At 34.8% G+C, this 19,835-nt stretch overlaps 1 protein-coding gene across 4 annotated transcripts in view; it reads left to right on the top strand.

Moving 5' to 3' along the window:
* Nox (NADPH oxidase) overlaps positions 1 to 19,835 on the top strand; it is a 390,569-nt gene that overhangs the window by 358,958 nt on the left and 11,776 nt on the right. For 3 of the 4 annotated variants that reach the window (XM_083125013.1, XM_083125017.1, XM_083125015.1), the window contains 6 exons: positions 1,048 to 1,236; positions 2,587 to 2,780; positions 4,856 to 5,177; positions 6,356 to 6,527; positions 13,294 to 13,493; positions 17,666 to 17,828. In XM_083125013.1, coding sequence (XP_082981139.1) covers positions 1,048 to 1,236; positions 2,587 to 2,780; positions 4,856 to 5,177; positions 6,356 to 6,527; positions 13,294 to 13,493; positions 17,666 to 17,828 — 1,240 coding nt within the window. The remainder of the gene's footprint in view (positions 1 to 1,047; positions 1,237 to 2,586; positions 2,781 to 4,855; positions 5,178 to 6,355; positions 6,528 to 13,293; positions 13,494 to 17,665; positions 17,829 to 19,835) is intronic. The other variant, XM_083125014.1, reaches the window with a different exon arrangement.

The raw sequence follows: 19,835 nt of genomic DNA, 5'->3' as shown, positions 1-19,835 counted from the left end.
TTTGCCCCCGCTTCCCCCCATGAATTCATAATTTTCGAATGTTACTTGAAATTTTGCTTTTTACTCATTCTTACATTTAGAATTTAAATTGTTCAAAAAGATGCAATAGTTCAGCAGTTATAGCCTTTTATCTTCAATTTATCCTTTAGCAACAAAAGGGAAACAAAGGGCTTATTCAAACGGCGCTTGTTAATAATAGTAAAAATGGATGAATTCTTTTGTAATTACAGTGTATAATACCTTTCTACGTAAGCTGATGAATAAAAAAGACAGAACTGAAATACAGTGTATAGTTTTCAAGAAATGATGCGTTAATTTCTGTCGTATGCTAACACGTGGTCTGGGCAAATTTCGACAATCGGGCTGTGCCCCCGCGTCCCCCCTGAATCCATAATTGTCGGAAGTATCTTAAAATGTTGCTTTTTACTCATTCTGTCTTGTAGAATTTTTTTTTCAAAAAGATACAGTATTTTTCAAGTTCTAGATACTTTTAGAAATCTAACCCATAGTAATATGGCGGTAACAAAGGGAGACGAAGAAACAAAGGACTTTGTCAAACATCGCCTGTTAATAGTGGTAACAATGGATGTATTGTTTTGTAATTCGAGTATGTCATAGCTTCGTATGTATACTAAAGATAAAAAACACATAACTGAAATATCGTGTGTAGTTTTTGAGAAATTGCACACTAATTGCTGCCGCTGGTCGAAATATCGATCATCCAGCGTTAAGGGGTTCACATGTGGCGGTCGAAATTTTTCACAGTCAGGCGGCTAAAGGTTAAGTACACCTATATGAAACAAAAGTCTCAGGCAATGCTACTGCATATAATTTATGTAGTTCTCCCACTGAAATGAACACTTAGTTCGATTTCAATGATTACAAATTATGTGCATAAATATAAACTCTTTGAATCTGGTTCTTCAATGACTAAAATATATCAATTTCATGATCCCATTTTCTGTATACATGTATTTTTATATTAAGTATTGCAAAATTGAACGTTGTGTTGAATTTTTATGCTTACAGTTACCTCTTACTTTATAGGTCAATGCTTGAACTTCAATTGCATGTTTGTATTAGTTGTGATGTTACGAGGATGCATAACATTCTTAAGAACCAGAGGCTTCAGTATGTTTCTTCCATTGGATCAGCATATCTATTTCCATAAAGTTACTGGTCTACTAATATTCCTTTTTGGAATTCTGCATACAATAGTTCATTTAATCAATTTTGGTAAGTACAATTTGCTTCTCTTTGATAATAAAATTAGGTCTATGGAATAGAATTAAATATTAGCCCATGATGCAACAGCCCATGAGGGCCAGGGCCTACCTACCGACTGCGGGCCTCACTCCCACATGCCTCAGCAGAGGCAGGCTATCATCCAACCAGTTACAGGGTGACATGTGCTGAGCATGATGAACTTCCAGTTGTTGTAGGTTGCCATGACAGAGTTATGCAACTCATTCGCAGCTCCCCAATTTCCTCATGATGGTGGGTAGCCACTGGTCTCATATACTGACCAAAATCTCAGGAGAAAAGTTGTTACTCTTCTCCCCAGTAGACTGAAACCAGCATGTAGCCAGAGCCTGGTGCCTTAGTACAGCCATGCATATGTAGTACATGCATGCTAGTTTATAAGTAATATTCACTGCTTTAGTGAATGAATGCATTGAGTGGTTCACCCAAAATACTTAATATAAAAATACAATACAACCATTTTGCATGAAAACAATACGACATTACAATGTGTGGAATATGCAACAATTGATTGACTGATTTGATTTTTATTTAGCATTGCTTCTCTGCCACTTTTGGCTAATCACAGTGATGAAGATGAGTGACAATATGATGAAACTGATGAAGAAACACTCACAAATAACCCATGCTGAGGGCAGGATTCGAACCTAGGGCCTCAAAATCAAAGCATGCTGTGCTAAACACTCTGCCACAGAGGTAGCATTGATTAAATGATGAGAGATTCTGATTTTTTATCTTCTTTACTTTTGCTAATATAAGTTACAGAATACTTTTGCACCCATACGTATACACACACATTCAGTTACTCACTCCTGTGAGGATGAGATTTTAATGTGCAAAATCAATACATATAAATGCCATTTTGACGGGAGTTACCTATATCTTACCAAATATATCAGAAATTTATTAAGTATGAGGCTATTTTTAATTTATTGTCAAGTATTCATGTGTTGAGTAAAAACAACGATCTAGTAAATATTTCTTCAGTAACTTATTATATGAAGGAACCAACCACATTGTTTTGGCCACTCACAAGGTTATTGGAAATCATTGGTGCTTTCTTAAAGAGTACAGTGTTGTGTGATGGTATTGTAAGAGTGCTGTAACCCTGATGAAACCTGAAGTTCACATTTAATTTATATTTTCATTTTAATAGCCTTGGAAGTTTTCTCTAATTGAGCATTTATATAATTCATTGAAATATGAAAGTACTCTTTCTTATTATTTAATCAGAAATTTGTTGAATGAGTTGTGTAGGATAATAAAGGTGATACCAGTATATATAATTTTTGTCAATTGTCTTATTATTTTTTAAATTGCCAGGTGTTGCTGTAGTGCCAGATCCAGTTGTGAACAAAGGAAATTTCACCTTCTACGAGTGGATTCTAACAAGTGATCCGGGGTTATTTGGCTTAGTTCCCGGAGCTGCAAATCCAACAGGAGTGGCTCTAGTTATAATCTTGGTTGTGATGTTTCTTTGTTCACAACCATTTGTTCGAAGAGGCGGCTCCTTTGAGGTATGAAATTATAGGAAAAAAATATATCCTTATGTATTGGGGTAAGTTAGTAAAGAAGTCACAAAATGGGATAGGAAAAACTAACTACAAGTGTGCCAGATTTTTGTTTATTTTTTCCACATAATGTTTCTGCACATTCAGACACTTAGCTCGTCATTTGAGGCATATTAAGGGCAAACTGAAGTTGCGGGAATTAGCAGTTTTAAAAATGTCTGTCCTATTCTAAAACAAATTTCAGAATATTAAAGGCGAGTTAGACTCCTCTCAGATATTGCATGTGTTCCTACAACCTTCAATGTATATGATACAATAATGAAAGAAAATTCAACCTTTGTCAAGTTCGCCCCTAATATCCACAATGCCTCATTTGACCTACCTTTGAAAGTTGTCAGAAAATAATATTGCCAGCTGCTTGTGCATCCAATATGAGATGATGTTGACAGTGGCTTCAGCTGTCATCAGCCAGGTGATTCTTGAAGAGCACAAAGAAATGAAAATTGCTGGATGCGATATATAAGATGGAATATAAGGTGGATGTTCCAAGCTTTCCCAATCAAAAGTGTTAATCAATTTCTGCATTTTATTTGGTCATGTACAGATGGGCTTTGTCATCGAGTAGAATGACCCTTTTGCTCAGGAGCCTAGGAGGATTGTGGCAAATGGATTTGTCAAAGCTTCTGCAAGGCAACATGATACAATGGCATTGACAGTGTCAACCATGAGGCATAAAGTCTGCCACTATAAAGCCATGAGAGTCCTGAAACAAGATTAGCAGAACTTTGTATGCTGACATGGACGTCCGGAAGGGGGGGGGGACCCCAGCCACCCCCCTGGAAAATGAATGTCCACCTGAAAATTATATATTTCACACATAATTTCATTTCAGCCAAAGTAATTTGTTATTTATTATAAATACCTGGAAGGAACAATATAATTTTAGACTAAAATAGTGTTTTTTGAGGGAGCATCATTATTATGGGGAAAAATATGCCTCCTTTGCCCCCCCCCCCCTGGAAAAAATTGCCTTGCTTGCCCCTCCCTGGAAAAAATCCTGTGGACGCCCATGTATGCTGATGAGATAACCTTGAACTTTTTAGTGCATGGAGGCACACTTTGAATCTGGTTGAAAGTGATGGACTCATGATGGGTCCCCAGTATCGATTTGTTCGATGAAGTATTCCCCCCTCTGTAGGATATCACATGATGTGCTTCATTTGTGTTCGTTGACTGGTGTGGGACATTATGGAAACACAATTGTTCAGGCATGATATTGTAGGTCATTCCATCTTAAATGAAAATAAACCTTATATGTTTAGACATTAAATTTTGGAAGTTATAAAATTCAAAGGAACCCCCTTTTTTTTAAAAAAAAAAAAAAAATCTCATGTACACCCTTTGCTCAAAACAAATATCAGTATAAGTGAAGATTACAATTTTGTTTCCATTTCTAGCAAGTAGTAATTGTGTTGATAACTGTTCAGATGTATAGAAAACTAACTTAGAAGTAACTGTTAAAATCAGTAGTCAATATATGAGAAAGTTACTGTTACAATTCATTTTAGAAGTAACTAGTTTTAGTTACTGTTACTTGATGGAAGTAATTGCTACATTTAAGTACTTACTTCCAAACACTTATGCATAGGATTTCTCAGTTTAGTTTAACTGAATGTGAAAGAATTAACTAAATATCACTGAATACTATATTGCAGTATTTATTTATGAAATTGTAACTTTTGCCTGTTTGGGACCTTCAGTTAATACTGTATATGTTTGTATATATTGCGCTGTGTGAGAACCAGATGGACTAAAACTAAAATTTATAAAATTTACAGGAGAGATGAAATAATGTCTTCTTGGGAATATGTCTGACTCTTAAAAAGAGTTCGTAAATTAGAGATAAGAGACTCCACCTTACTGCTAAGGACTAGAAGTGGAGATAGTCAGTCTGACCCAAATAGAGTTCTTCAGAGGTGATTCGTTAAACAGAAATGAAAACCACATATTTGTAGTTACATTCCTCTGCTTCTCATACAAAGATACACATGCAAGCATGTAATACTGGAATTTTCTTTCAGATATTTTACTTCACTCACCTGATGTATATCCCATTTTGGTTGCTTCTGATCTTCCATGGACCTAATTTTTGGAAGTGGTTCATAGTTCCTGGCATAATTTATCTAATTGAGAGGATTGTTCGGCTGATCAACATGAGAACAAACAGAGGGAAAACATACATAAGTTCAGGAATCTTGTTACCATCAAGAGTCACTCACCTGGTGATCAAGAGGCCACAGCATTTTGACTTCCACCCTGGAGATTACGTGTTTGTGAACATACCAGCAATTGCTAAATATGAGTGGCATCCGTTTACAATCAGCAGTGCTCCTGAGCAAGAAGGTAAGTTTGGTTGTTTCTCTTGTTGCAAACAAACTGAGGATGTCATAGTTATGGCTATCAGAGCATATTTGACTCATATTTTCTGGTAACCCAGATATGTATGGTGTGCATACTGTGCCTTTTGAGTTGATCTTTTTTATCTCGCTGTTTCTCTGCTTGGCTGTATAAAGCACTAGACAATGAAAATGTCCAATTACATTACATGCTAATAAATAATTTATTATGCTTTTTTCATAATAAACATTTTTTCTGATAACTTATTGTTTCTTTAGGTCTTTCGTGGAAAATTGAAACAAAGTGGTAAGCTGTTGCTTTATACCTGGGAAAGTACGAGTATCAATATTAAAATATGTTTTTATAATGGGAGAGAAAAAAGTGAAAGAAAAGAAAGAGAATAGTTTGCTGAGTTCAGTTGTATATTTTTCTGAAACTCTGTATGTAATTCATAAAATGGAACATTAAACGTTCTCTTTGAAATACTGTATTGATGATTTAAATGTCTTCAGTACCCTCCTCTTTATTTGCAAGGCTGGTTAACTCAATTTTTTTATTACAGTCTTACCTCAGACAGTAATATAAGGGCAGTTTTTTTTTAATAGTGAGTCGACATATGATGGTGAACAATATTTTTTAAAGATTTGAAGACATTTTAGGAGGGCAAATCAATAGTTAAATAGAAAAATAGCCCTTAGATTAAATCAACTTCAGTACGTTACATAAGTATTTCTGGAAATGTTACAAGGACAAGGTTTTCTGTAAAGGGAACAGAACGGGAATACTTAGTATTAGAAAGTTTAGGGACTATTCATATAATCTTTCTAGATATGATAAAATAATGAATTATTTGCATCCTCACATACACTGGCATATGCAGGGGGGATCTCTGAAATTTTGAGAAAATCAAAATTTTCAAATGAAAGCAGTAAAGAAATTGAGGGAAAAAATTACCCAAGATTACAATCTCGACAATTTTGAAAATTAAATTTTTGAAATTGTAATGCAGTCCTTCCCTGAACCCCCGCCTGAAAAAAATTTGCATAGTGCTTATATAGGTACATACAAGATTAAAATAAATTATGAAATATTTATGTAAGCATGTATTGAAATAACATTTGACAGTTATAATTACTTTCATATCTATTGTTACAGTTATGAATAATCCAAAATATTTCTTGCAGAATCTGTATGGTTACATATTCGTACTGTGGGAGAGTGGACAAACAGGCTGTATGATTACTTTGAAAAAGAGCAGCTGAAGTTACAAAATGCAGATGATTCCAGTTTAGATCCGATTTCTAGAAGAATTCAAAATGGAAATGTGGAAAACAGCAAACTTAAGAGAATTCAAGTGTGAGTAGTGTTAGTGATATTATGGAAATTATTGTACTGCCAGTGGTGATGCCATTGGATGGCTGTCAAAAGATTTATGTGGGTCACATTTTCAAAGAAAAGCAGCCATACATCAGTGGCGGCTGGTGGTTCTGAATTAAGTGAAGGGCTGGTAGGAGGAAAATGGGGTAATAGAGAAAATTAGATTTACAGTTATACATACTAGAAAAATTGGGTTTCTAATAAGTATTGATGTAATTTTCCCCCATTTTCTTCCTCCTAGCCCTTCACCTAATACGGAGCCACCAGCTACTGCTGGCATATTCATCATCATCTTTATACTTTTATTTTGTTCTTATCATGAAATTTCCATATTTTGGCAGTGTGGGGTAGCCTGTTTTTGGATGGGCTGAGTCCCATTCTAGCCTATCCCTTGTGCCACTTCTTTGTACTGCACATAAAACAGTGGAGTGGAACTTATATTTTTTTATGAAAAAGCTTGGATTGACAAGCTGAGTAGACAAGGGTGTTGTTTGCAGAAATTCTCAGGAAGAGGCAAAAATCACTTTTCATCATAGATGATAGAATTTTAATGTTTGGGTTTCTTTTCCAGGAGAGGAATTGTAGGTTTCCTGATATAAAAAAGTAGGCTGGTAGTAATAGCAATAAGAAAACTTTTGATTATAATCTATTGATACTAAACTATCATTATTAATATGTTCTTAGACAAAGAAAAGGCAATGGAATTTGGCAATTGTGTAGTCCATGATTAATACATATTGTGCAATGTCTGATCTGTAATGATTAGAGCCCAGATCTTTAGGTGCAAGGAAAAACAAAATAGGTTCATATTTAGGTGCAAGAAAAATCAAGAAATCTTATTTTTCTCATTTTAAAAGGTACAAAGAAAGTATTCTGAGAAATGAATATATACTTTGATTTCTTTAAAGTAGAGAATCCATGAGTCTTCCACTCATCCCTGTCACTGGTTTCTGAATACAAGAGGAATGAGTTGCACTGAATTATGTTTTAGCTTTCTTTGTTGGTGAACTCAAAGCTTAATCGTTTATCTGTCAGGAAGAATTTCTCTCCCATAATGCAAGAATTTCCCATTTCTTCCAAAAATTCTCTATTTACAGAACGTCATATATAATCGTGCATTTTTACTTTCATTTGCTCACTGAACCATGTTTTAAGGGCAGAATTGATGCAAAATTTTTGTTTAGGTGCAAATTAGGGGTAGCACAGTATGGGTCTATATGGTGATATGGTGATATATAAGATAAGAGACTTCATATATGGAAGCACCCAACATTATTTTATTGTAGGTGTAGCACCTAAAGGTCCAGGTTCTAGTAATGATGTTGGTTAAGCTTGTTCACAAAGTGGCCCGTATTTGTATGTGTACACCACTGGAGGGAGAGGAGAGATATTGAGAAGGACAGGGGCTGGGTAGATATTTGCCATATTTCCATCATTGTCTATTTATAATATAATATTAATTTTTATTGTAGAAACATATGAGAACATCACATGTATTACAATCATCAGAAATATAACCTAGCCTTACACTAATAAAGTATATATAAATCTTACAAACAAACATCCCAACAGCATTTTAGAAACGTAACACCACTTACATAAATTTAGTAGTTAACATTATTATCTTACAAGCATAACTAGTTTACCTAACAAAATTAATTTCAAAGAATTCTTCTACCCTATATATACAATTATTAGTCAATATATTTTTGCAGTTTTCTTTTGAGTTTTAAAAAGGACAGTTGCCTTAAAGACAGAGGGAGAGCATTGTGAAACTTAACTGACATATAGTAAAGGTCTTGATGCAATTACATCTAAACAATCCTAAACAATCCCTATTTCTGGTTTGATAGGTATGTGAACACCCTAACTCCTCATAAATGTGAATGTTTTCTTTTATATAGAGCAGGCATTGGAATACAAAGATAGCAGAAGCTGTCATAATACCTAGTCTAACAAAACTTAACTTACAGTGGCCACGGCTTGGAAGACCACACATTAATCTTACACATATCTTTTGCACTTTTAATAACCTTTTTATTGAAGGCTGATGACCCCAAAGTAAGGTACCATAGCTTAAGTGACTGTGTATCTGTGCACAATAAACAGTTTTTAGAACCTTCAAGCTTACATGCAATCTTAACCTACGCATTAAATAAACCCCTTTGCTAACTCTGGATTCAACTCTACTGATATAATCCTTCCATTCCAAATGATGATCTATTAAAAATCCCAAAAAGGTGACAGAATTATTTTCATGCTCTGTATTATGATTATTACTATTATATGTAAGTTCTAAGTTTTGGATCTTACCAGTGTTTATACAAAGCAAGTTAGCAGTACAAAAGTCCTGAACAATATCGGAAGTAGATTTTAATGAGGACCTTAAAATATTATTAGAATCCAAGTTCAAACAGATATTGATATCATCAGCAAATAGGTAACTACTGACCAAGGGTGTTGAAATGTTATATGGCAAATCATTTATGAAAATAATAAAAAAGAATAGGACCCAGAATAGATCAAACTCCAAGTTTAACAGGTAACAAATTTGACTCCTTTTCCTCAAAAACTAGTCTCGGAGATCTCCCACTTAAATATGATTGCAAAAGTGACAGCCCTCCATCCTAAAAACCAAAAAATCTTAACTTTTTTAGCAGAACAGAGCGAGATACAGCATTGAATGCTTTGGACAAATCATAGTGTTTCACATTAACAATTTTCTTACTGTATAACCCTAATATACAATTTTTCAAGAATAGACAGCAGCCTTAACAGTACCTAGCCCAGTTCTATAGCCAAATTGAGAGTTACTAAATAACTTATTTTGTTCAAAATAATCAACAATCTGATTATTTAGGACAATCTCAAAAACTTTTGATACGACTGGAACCAACGAAATAGGTCTGTAACTGTCAGGAAAAGAAAACTTATTACCATTTTTAAATATGGGTATCACTTTTAGAAACTTGAAATATTCAGGGAAAACACCCAATAATACATGAATTTATAATACGAGTTCAATGTTCCCTTATAAAATTTACTCCATATTTCAATATGATGGAGCTAAAGTTATAACTATCCTCTCATCTGCTACTACTCATATTAATGATTGCTCTGTCAATGTCTTTTACTTCAACTAGATGGAAATTAAAAGTAGTGGTAGGTTTTAATAATCCATTTAAATACAAACTTGAATCATATTTACTTGGGCAAGATGAAACTTTGTTCAGGATTTCTTCAACTTTATTAATAAATAAATTGTTGAGTTCAGACACGCTAAGTTGATTATTAAAAGCTTTTCTGTTCACATGTATGGAATTACTATTTTTTTTTACAATATCCCACATTGCTTTTGACTTATTACTAGAGTTGTTTAAAATTATCATTAACCTTAATCCTAGTTTCCTTAACTAGTTTCTTCTTACTATTTATATACAGATTCTTCGTGCCATTTGAACCAGTACTAATATAATAGTCATAAAAACGTTCACATTCTCCTTTGAGTTTGTCAATTTCTTTACTTCTAACCCTTGTAGGTTTGGGTTTAGTAAGTTTGCCTACAACATACTTTAGAGGAAATGCCCTTTCAGCTGAATTAGACATTTCAGACATTAAAAATTTCACTTTGTCATTTACATTATTTACAGAACGATACATAATTTTCCAGTTAACAAGTGATAATTCATTGTGAAATTTTAAAATATTTTCCTCTTTAATTAGTCCCACCCTTAACTTGCAGTTTTTGGTATCAATTTTAGATGCAACTTTAAGAAAGTTAACCTGAGACTTGAGTAAAACTGCCCAATGATCAGATTCAACTGTTTTAACAATTGAGCTTTTAATTAACCCATCCATAACAGTAACTATGTTATCAAGGCAACTTCCACCTCCGAGTTTGGGCCTAGTAATCTCAGTTGTAGTTATAGCTAAATTGAACGAGGAAAATAGATTATTTAACATAACACCTTCTAGATTCTTTACTAACCGAAAGTCAATATTGAAATCTCCACATAAAATAATCTTAGCATTAAATGTACACACATGTTCTAAGAGGTTGTGCATTCTATCAATAAATAATTTAAAATCTTTACACTCAACATTCGGCCTATATACCGCAACTAAAATAGTGTTTATGTCTACAAGAAAAGATGCCGTATCCTCAAATACCATTTCAATAGACATGCTGTTTACACTGTGGACAGGCCTATGAGAAAAGGGTTTTCTTCATGAAAATAGCACATCCTCCATGTTTTCTGCTGGGTCTACAATAACTACTACTCAAGTTGCAGCCCTTAAAACCCGTAAAGATCAATTTCACTGGGACGTAGCCAGTGCTCAATTATACATAAGAAATCTGCATTCAATGTAGAGACATAGTCTTCAACAAAGGTATATTTATTTGAGAAGCCTTGGGTATTCCAGAGAAGAGTTACAATTTCATCAGGCTTATATTTATTATTAAAGCTACTAATAACAACTTCCACAAGCTTGATTTTTGAATTTATTGGATGATCTTCAAGGGTATTAGACATAGGCCTATATTAATTATTAAAACTACTAAGACTACTAACAACAACTTCTACCAGCCTGACTTCTGAATTATTTTGATGATCTTTCGGAGTATTAGACATAGGCCTACCTAATGATCTAAAAAATATCGGTATTGAAAGTTAGAGGGATAGGCTTAGGAGTACACTTATTTGCTAATTCCAATATCTTATCACTAACAAAATTTTTACCTAATCTATTAAGTTGCAGACCATGGGCAGTATGAAACCTATTTCCTAGATTACTTATGTCTGCGTAAAGAACATTTCTAAAACGCTTACATATCTTGTCCATTTCATTATTTGCTTTGTTTAATTCTCTGTTGATGGTGGACCACTGCGGCAGATCATGTCGTCGAGACACAGAGAAGACACACACTTGCCTGGCACTTCGAAGTTCCTGAAGTTTACTTTGTAGGGAAAACAGAAAATCCTTGGTTTCATTTCTGGTGACATCGTTTGTTCCTGCTAACAGAACTGGAATGTCAACTGAGCTGTTTACTAATGTCTCGGCTGTAGCAACACAGAATTTTGCCCCGGGCTTTACAATACTTGTAATTTTATGATGACTATCTCTTAAGATATTGGAATAAACCCCTCCTTCCTGACTACTGGAATATATACAAATGTTCATAGGCCTAGTTTTGTTCTTAGACTGTACTCAGTTTTTGTCACTCGGAGATTGTTGTTCACTTTTCTTCTTCCTCTATATCAGTGGGTAAATCTGATAGAGGCCGAAATCTATTTTTTAGAACCGGAAACATCCTATTGTTAAAAATAATTTGATTGTTCTTTCTGGCTTTATAGTGGACAGTTTCCCGTTGTCTTGGACTTACTTGCTTTGGAGTGGTAAGCTTACCTTCATTTTCCGCTTGAAAAGTAGTGTTCTTCCTTAACTCTTCATTTTCAATCTTCAGAACTTGTAAGCCATTTTCCAATATTTCAATAATCTTCATTAGAGATGCTTAATTATTTTTACTAGCGTAATCAGTTGCCATCTTGCCGGTTTGGGCATCTGTGTAGCATCGTGGACAATTCCACTCCACATTTTCATCTGCTAAATCATTCTCATCCACTCCGGCACATCGAAAATGATTCAAATGTCACAGTTATCACAAATTATACCATTCTTCACTATTTTACAACACTTGGCACACCTAATATATGAAATAATTCTACTTTTAGCGGGAGCTGAGCTAGACACAACTACGTTTGCTGGCGCCATTTCCACGAAAACATATACATAAAATAGTTACATATTTCACAGTAGAAATGTAGGTACACAATTGATAAATACATATCTATGAAAGGAAACCATCCGACCCTGGCTTTTCCAAGGTTATGCAGTCATATGCACTGCAAGAAATAACAATTATTACGGCATACAGCCAACGGGTTCTTGCTGTACATGGAGCCTTCCTGTGTGGCTTCACTCATCCATCCCAGAGGCACTGCCAGGATTAATCATGTAGGGGTGCTTAGGGGGTGTGGAATGAAATTTAAGGAGTACATTCTTGAAAATAATGAAAACTTGAAACTTCTTTAGCCATCACAACAAACAATTCTTAATAACAATGTTGACGAAAGAAAGACAACTGCCACTGATCTTTATAGAGATTGCCACCAGTACAAGGAAGTAAATGTAGTTCCTCTTTCAGAGCAGAATGAATGCTTGCCTGTTGTATATAGTAACAGTGGACTCAGTTCAATACCTAACATTCAATGCTCAATATGATGACATAACATAATATGACATTGTAAGAGTTAATGTTTTTGGTTGAACATAGCTTTTGAAAAAGGGGTATGGATGAAAATCATGGGATGTGGAGGCACCCTCTTGCAACCCCCCCCCCCCCCCCGTCTATTCACTTTTCTTTTCTTTGAACCCATGGAACTTCTGTATGCAAACCTAAGAGACTAATTTTTGTTGTAATTTGCAATATTGTAGATATATGAATTTTTTTTTGTACTAAGCATACTGAGAGTAACAATCATTACAATAGTACAACCTTCATTAATATCCCTATCTTATATTACATAAACTTTTATTTCTATATCTCTTGCTTAATATTGGTCAAGTACATGCGCAACAAAATGGAATACTTGCATGTGGTGTGAAAATGAAATGAAGAATCATATTAACAGAATCATCCTACAGAGATGATAACTGTTCAATGCCACAATTTTAATTTCAGGTCTATTCACAGGAAATTTGCAGGCGAGAGTAAGGATTCTGCAAACAGAAAGAAATCTGTTGGGTTTAAGAATGATAGCTCCCCATCTAAAAGTGGGTCTGTCAATGAAAGTTTTGTGGGAGATGATATGAAGATGTCTACATCCATGCAGCCTATCACTGAAGGGGAACAGCTTGATGAGAGCACGAGTACATCCAATGGTAAGTTTCATGATTTTAAAATGATACTTATTACACAAAATAAACATTTCCTTTCTAAGAGTACATTTGTGTAGTTGCAAGAGTATTAGGTTTATTTCTGTATAAAGGAGTTCATTTTTGCCTTTCAATTTTTACAGCATAATTAATCAATTTCCCATGGCGTTGCATAATTCACATTTTGCATCATTTCATGACAAAAGAAGGTAGGAAAATGAACCTACACCACTGAAAAATATGAAAAATGAACATTAAAACTTATTTCATGTTTCAGTAAAAAATAAAATGTACACGTGTCTGCATATGATAATTTGAGAGTTAAAATTTGTTTACATGTATATGAGTAAGTTTTGGTCACAAGGAATAAAGGAATAGAGCATTTTGAAGAAACAGTGAGTATTTTGTTTTGCATTATTAGTGCATGTAAGGGACCTTTCAAACAAGGGACACATAAAAGGTGAAAAACAACCCATATCATTTGGAAACTAACCTTCATAAATAAACACAATCTTTCATACTGAGGTGAATAACAAGCTGCACATGCTGCTTTGTAGTTTTTGTTGAACTGGCTGTTTTCTCATTAGCATACGTCATATAATCTTCATCTGTTAGTTGTGCATGCACAGTGAATGTGTTTCTTGTTACTTCAGTCTGAAAGCTGCTACAAGAGTATTTGTTCATTTCCTTTACAAATTTCATACAGCAGTAATTTTTTAAATAAAGATATTGGAAAGGTGTGTGAAAATTTGACACAAGATAGTGTCTTACTTTGTTCAAAAATACATTTTAAGTTTTTTTATAAATGTAAAATTCATTACTATTTAATATTATATACAACACATTCCTTGTTTTTCTACAACAGATAGTGTTTTTACAAGCATTTGGTATCAATGTTGTACCATTCAGAATAAATTAACTTTCTGGCCTTGTAACAATTTCCATAACTTAGACCTCTGTGCAAGAGATCTTTAATATCAAAGGCTCAAGTTATGTCCTGTATGCTACAATCTATTTCATATTGCATTATTCATAGCTTGTATTCAATTAAGGAATATTGAAAAATGATTTAAACTGGAACTCGATTTGCTGTTTTAATGTCTTATCATATACAAGGGTTGTTCAAGGTTGACCGGGACTTTTATTTCTGCAGAGGAAATAGGTAGCAGAAGAAACACCAAACTATGTCAGTTTTTCAAAGTATTCTCCATGCGCGCCGAGGCACCGTTGCCATCGTTCTGGCAGCTCCCGAATTCCTTTGGCGTAGAAAGAACTTGGTTGTTGTCGTAGCCACTGGAGGACATCGCTCCGCAGTGCTTCGTCTGTCGTGAATTTCTTCCCTCCCAGATGGTCTTTAAGGGGTGCAAACAAATGATAATCACTGGGGGCTAAATCCGGACTGTAGGGGGGATGGGGCAGAACTTCCTAACGCATGTCGGCCAGAGTTGTTGTTGTCACATCATTGGCCGTGTGAGGGCGGGCATTGTCATGGAGAAGAATGACATTTCCAGACAACATCCCAGGTCTTTTCTTGCGAATGGACTTCCGTACAGCACCACTCAACAATGTGGAGTAATACTGGGCATTAATCGTGCTCCCTTTGTCCAGAAAAACCACATGGATAACGCCCTTCATGTCCCAGAAGACACTTGCCATGATCTTTCCATTGGACGGCTGCGTTTTGCTTTTCTTGGGGGGCAGGGAACCTTTATGCAGCCACTCCATGCTGCGTCTTTTGGTCTTGTCCGCGACATCGTTTGTTAACCATACTGTGCTTGCAATCGTCTGAAAATCTCAGCTGGTTTCACTTTCTCCTTCATGAGAAATTTGATTACACGCCGCTGCTCAACAGCCACAGACACACTGCTTGCCGCCATGTTCGCTGCAACTGCTGCGCATGCACGAAATACGTCATGCCGGGCGCTAGTTACTCCTGAAGGAATACATTACGTCACCCGCACGTTTCATCATGATCTGGCTATTCATCGATTTTTTACGTACGAAAATCCCGGTCAACCTTGAACGACCCTTGTAGTATGAACTACCTAGAAAACTTGTACTACAAAGTGAATAAATTCCTAGAAAAATAAAGGAACCAAATGAATATAAATAACTCCAATGATAGAATATAAAGAGTGATAAACATATCTGTTTACTCTGTTAATCCTTATATTGTTCCGAATATATGTTTTTACCTTCATTATCTTTCTACTGTCAAATATTTGTATCCCTGGGTTGATTTATTTATTTATTATTCACCTTAGGGATTACAATGATCCATGGTTTTGTCAATTACATGATATATTACCTTGCATATTACAATAGAGTACATTCTTGAGTGTTACACAGTTTATGATCCAATCTGATACATAATATACCGTGTGTCCATTTCGATCTGCAGCCGAGAGATCGGGAGAAGCATGGCGGGCGGCGCTGACGGAGAAGCCGACATTTGCGGCCTGTAATGCCCGCTTATTTTTATAGACATATGCAGACATTTATATAAATATTGCAAAACGATCACTAACCTGTGTTATAACACGCAAAAGTTCTTCTGTAATTCATCCAAGTTCTGCTCTTATATACACAAATAAATACGCTATAGAAACTATGTTAAGAGCCACAGATAAAAAAGCATTTTAATCATGGTTTTGATCAGTAACGTCCTGCTTAAGTTTATATCCTTGAAAGAGTTTTTGTGGCCATGGGAATCGTTTGGAGGTTTCGAATGTGCAACACTGTATCAGGATTACACTGCAGACGAAACCGATAAAAGTGAATGGTTTTCGTGAGCTTCCTCGCAATCCGAAATATCCGAGCTCGAGTTTTTTGTTCCTTCGTGACTAGATGAAGACAGAGTTGTAAATATAGTGGTGAGCAATGTAAACCAAGAGCGTGTTAATTTCGTACTGTGCGCAAGAGTGTTATTCTTGGTTACTTGCAGTTACTTGTTTGTGTTATTGTAGTGTGTATGTGTGACATGTCAGTGAGACGATTGGAATGCCAGCCGCAAGATTCACGTTAGAACAAAGATTTTTTATGTATGACACGTACCTACGTGAAAACAAACTCGTGTAGAGACGTGTGTAGGTAATTTGTACAGAAATTCCCATGCGTTTCAACTCCACACAGAGATACGGTTAGATATCTTGTCCTTAAATTACGAGAAACTGTATCGTTAAATTTTAAAACACCTAAGCAAAAACGACGGATTCTAACCGAAGCAAAACTCGATGATATTGGTGCAGCGTTAGAACGTTCTCCAAACAAACCTCTACGCCGTGTTTCACAAGAGGTGGGCGTGTCAAAATCATCGGCACATACAGTCACTAAGCTACTAAAATTAAAACCATACTCTTATAACACAGGTTAGTGCTCGTTTTGTAATATTTATATAAATGTCTGCATATGTCCATAAAAATAAGCGGGCATTTCAGGCCGCAAATGTCGGCATCTCCGTCAGTGCCGCCCGCCACGCTTCTCCCGATCTCTCAGCTGCAGATCGAAATGGACGCACGGTATTTGAGGACTTGCACATATCCAAATAATTAGCACTCTTCTTTTGGTGTGATTGGTTCTGGGTTCAGTTAAAAGTGGGAGCCCCCGAAATATCATTGTTGACCCAGTATTGTGAGGACAATTTGGGAGCTACTTTAAAAGAAGTAGTACCAGACTGTTTTCTGGATTTCAAGAGAGGATGATTTTATGGGACTCAATGACAATGTCAACGAATAAAAAAGTCACTTGGTAGGCCCTGGCCTATTTAGTTTTTTAGAAATGTAAAATTCTACTACATCCAAGATTTTATTACTACATTTCCCTTGTAATGAAAATGACATGTTCCATATATTTGTGGCGCAGTGCAATATGATTACATGAATTCAAATAAACCTAATCTATTTTGTACACATGGCTTTTCATGTTTATGAGGAACTTGAATGATGTCATGGCACTTTTTAAATGAAGTGTAATGATCTAAGACGTTGTTCTTATTAGCACATAATATAATACAGCATCTTTTAGTATGATTGAAGTATGCATTGGTTATACTGGAATTGCAAATTTAACATTCAAAATAACATCACTTTAAAATTTGAAGGACAAATCTTGATTTTAAGGAATGTTCTTGAATAATAAACTGTTCATGCAAGAGAAGCTAATTGTTTGAATTATTGCAGATTCAGTTATGCTGACCGGAAATGGAACACCATCAAGAAAAATTACACCAGAAAAAGAAAAGAAATTCAATTTGTTTTTGATGTCCAGAAAGACTCCACTTGCAAAGTCCCTATCCATGCCAGATATTCAGACAAGAATGAAGAAGAGAGAACGTCTTTTAGTGTAAGTTTGAATAGAACTACCATATTATATTTCTTTTAACAAATTTGCCTAATTTTTCTTGCAGTAATTAATAGAAAAATTATCACCAAACTTTTATCATGATAAACAGAATAAACTACACCTATTCTTTTCTATTTCTAATATTTTATTTGATATCATATCAATGCTGTAAAAAGAAATCAATTTTGCTTTTAATTAACTATGTAGAGTAAATAGAGAGAAAGTTTAGTACTAACTTTTACCCAAAGTGGTTTTTGTTTATTCTATTAATTTTTTTGTATTTATTTACTACTGTCTCTCTCATTTCCAAAAATGTGAATATGAAGAGAAATTCAATAAGATCTTTACACTTTCAGTGTCGAAACTGTTTAATGAATTCCAGTACTGTATCATTCTATACACGAATAAAATGTAAAATCTCGAAGTTTAATTTCATTGTCATATGATTACACATTCAAGGTGAGAACTGTCTGTCATGCAACACACACAAAATATAATTGGGTTCCTCCCAATGTTAGCAATGGTAGCATCAATCCATCATACAACTGAGTTATCTTGCAATTGTGGTAGCACATAAAGAACTCTTTCTTATACGACTCAGTTGTTGTAAGTCAGGACTCAGACTAAACAGTTCTTTAATTTATTGACTCAAGCCATATTTAAATTTCTATTACTTTTATGTGTGAGCCCATTATTCATGTTGTTGTGGATGTTCAGGATATCCAGTATATTGAGGGGAAAGGGGGCTAATCAGATAAAATAAATGCCGCTAGCTATTTCTTGTGTGTGTGTGTGTGTAATCTTGCTCTGTGTGGAATGCATTTTTCAGCTGGGTTTCATTCCAAGGCATTAATTTTGGAGGATTTTAATATGTCTTTTTAAAAAGTATTAATATTTATTTTATTATGAATTTCTACTGGAATAACAATGTCTTATTATTATTTTTTTGCTGGAGGGCCTTATCGTGGTTCAATTCATTTTTTTTTTTTCAGATGTCTGGAGGGCATATTAGGCTAACTAGTTTCGGTTGTTACAGCTCCAGCCTTTCACTGAGGAAAAATTACTTTGAAAAGGGACACAAATGCAAAATGTTATATATTTGAAATGTGACATGATATAAAAAAATATTCATCTGATATTGCTAGACTTAAAAGTTATAACTGATATTGTATATAGGTTGGGGGGAGGGACTCTCCAGGCCTCCAGATATATACATCCAGTTCTGTTAAGAGAGATGAAACAAACTAAGGGTGTATCACCTGTTGCACAGTAAGGGAGGGATGAGGGCATTTCACAAATCGGAAGAGACACAGACAGACAGGCAAGCAGGAAAAAAGCTGCCACAAAATTTGAATCGCAGCAAGTGCTAAAGATAGTTTTGCAGCAAAGAGAGGACATATTTGCCAGTATTTTCTTACGTTGGTATGTATTCTCTAGATTTCGACCTGGCAACAGATCAAATATGAGCGAAACGACCACAGAACACAAGACAATTGGTAAAGTAACTTGCAAATATAGTTTTTGCTCCACATCCATGCTCACAGTTGGATAAATCGCCTGCAAATCACTTAAAAGTGGTATGTATTGTGGGGTTGCACACCCACAACAATTAAAAACTATTGGGGTGAGCCTTAGAATCGACGTGAAATTTTACTCTTTATTTTTGAAGCAAAAAACGAAGGTAACATAATTTTGCTATTACAAGCCAAATTTAGAAATTTTTCATTTTTCACTCCACCCTATTATATACTGTGCAATGTTACATGGTTTACCTTAATATATTCAACATAACACTTTAGATAGAAATATACTATTTGAATAAATACATTCATAAATCTAATTTATTTTGATTTTTCTATTTATGAACATACTATCTTGTGTGATTAAACTTGAAAAAAAAAATATCAAAAATAAAATGTGCCTTTATATTTTTGTCATAATTATAATTATAATATATCAATTTAGTGGCAGAGGTTCAGCATGTACTGTTCTCCCACCTGACCCTTG

The sequence above is a fragment of the Lepisma saccharinum genome, chromosome 7 (genome assembly GCF_977018435.1).
Source record: "Lepisma saccharinum chromosome 7, izLepSacc3.1, whole genome shotgun sequence".
Classification (NCBI taxonomy): Eukaryota; Metazoa; Arthropoda; class Insecta; order Zygentoma; family Lepismatidae; genus Lepisma; species Lepisma saccharinum.
Note: the sequence above shows the minus strand (reverse complement) of the source record. Positions and strands in the feature narration are given on the sequence as shown.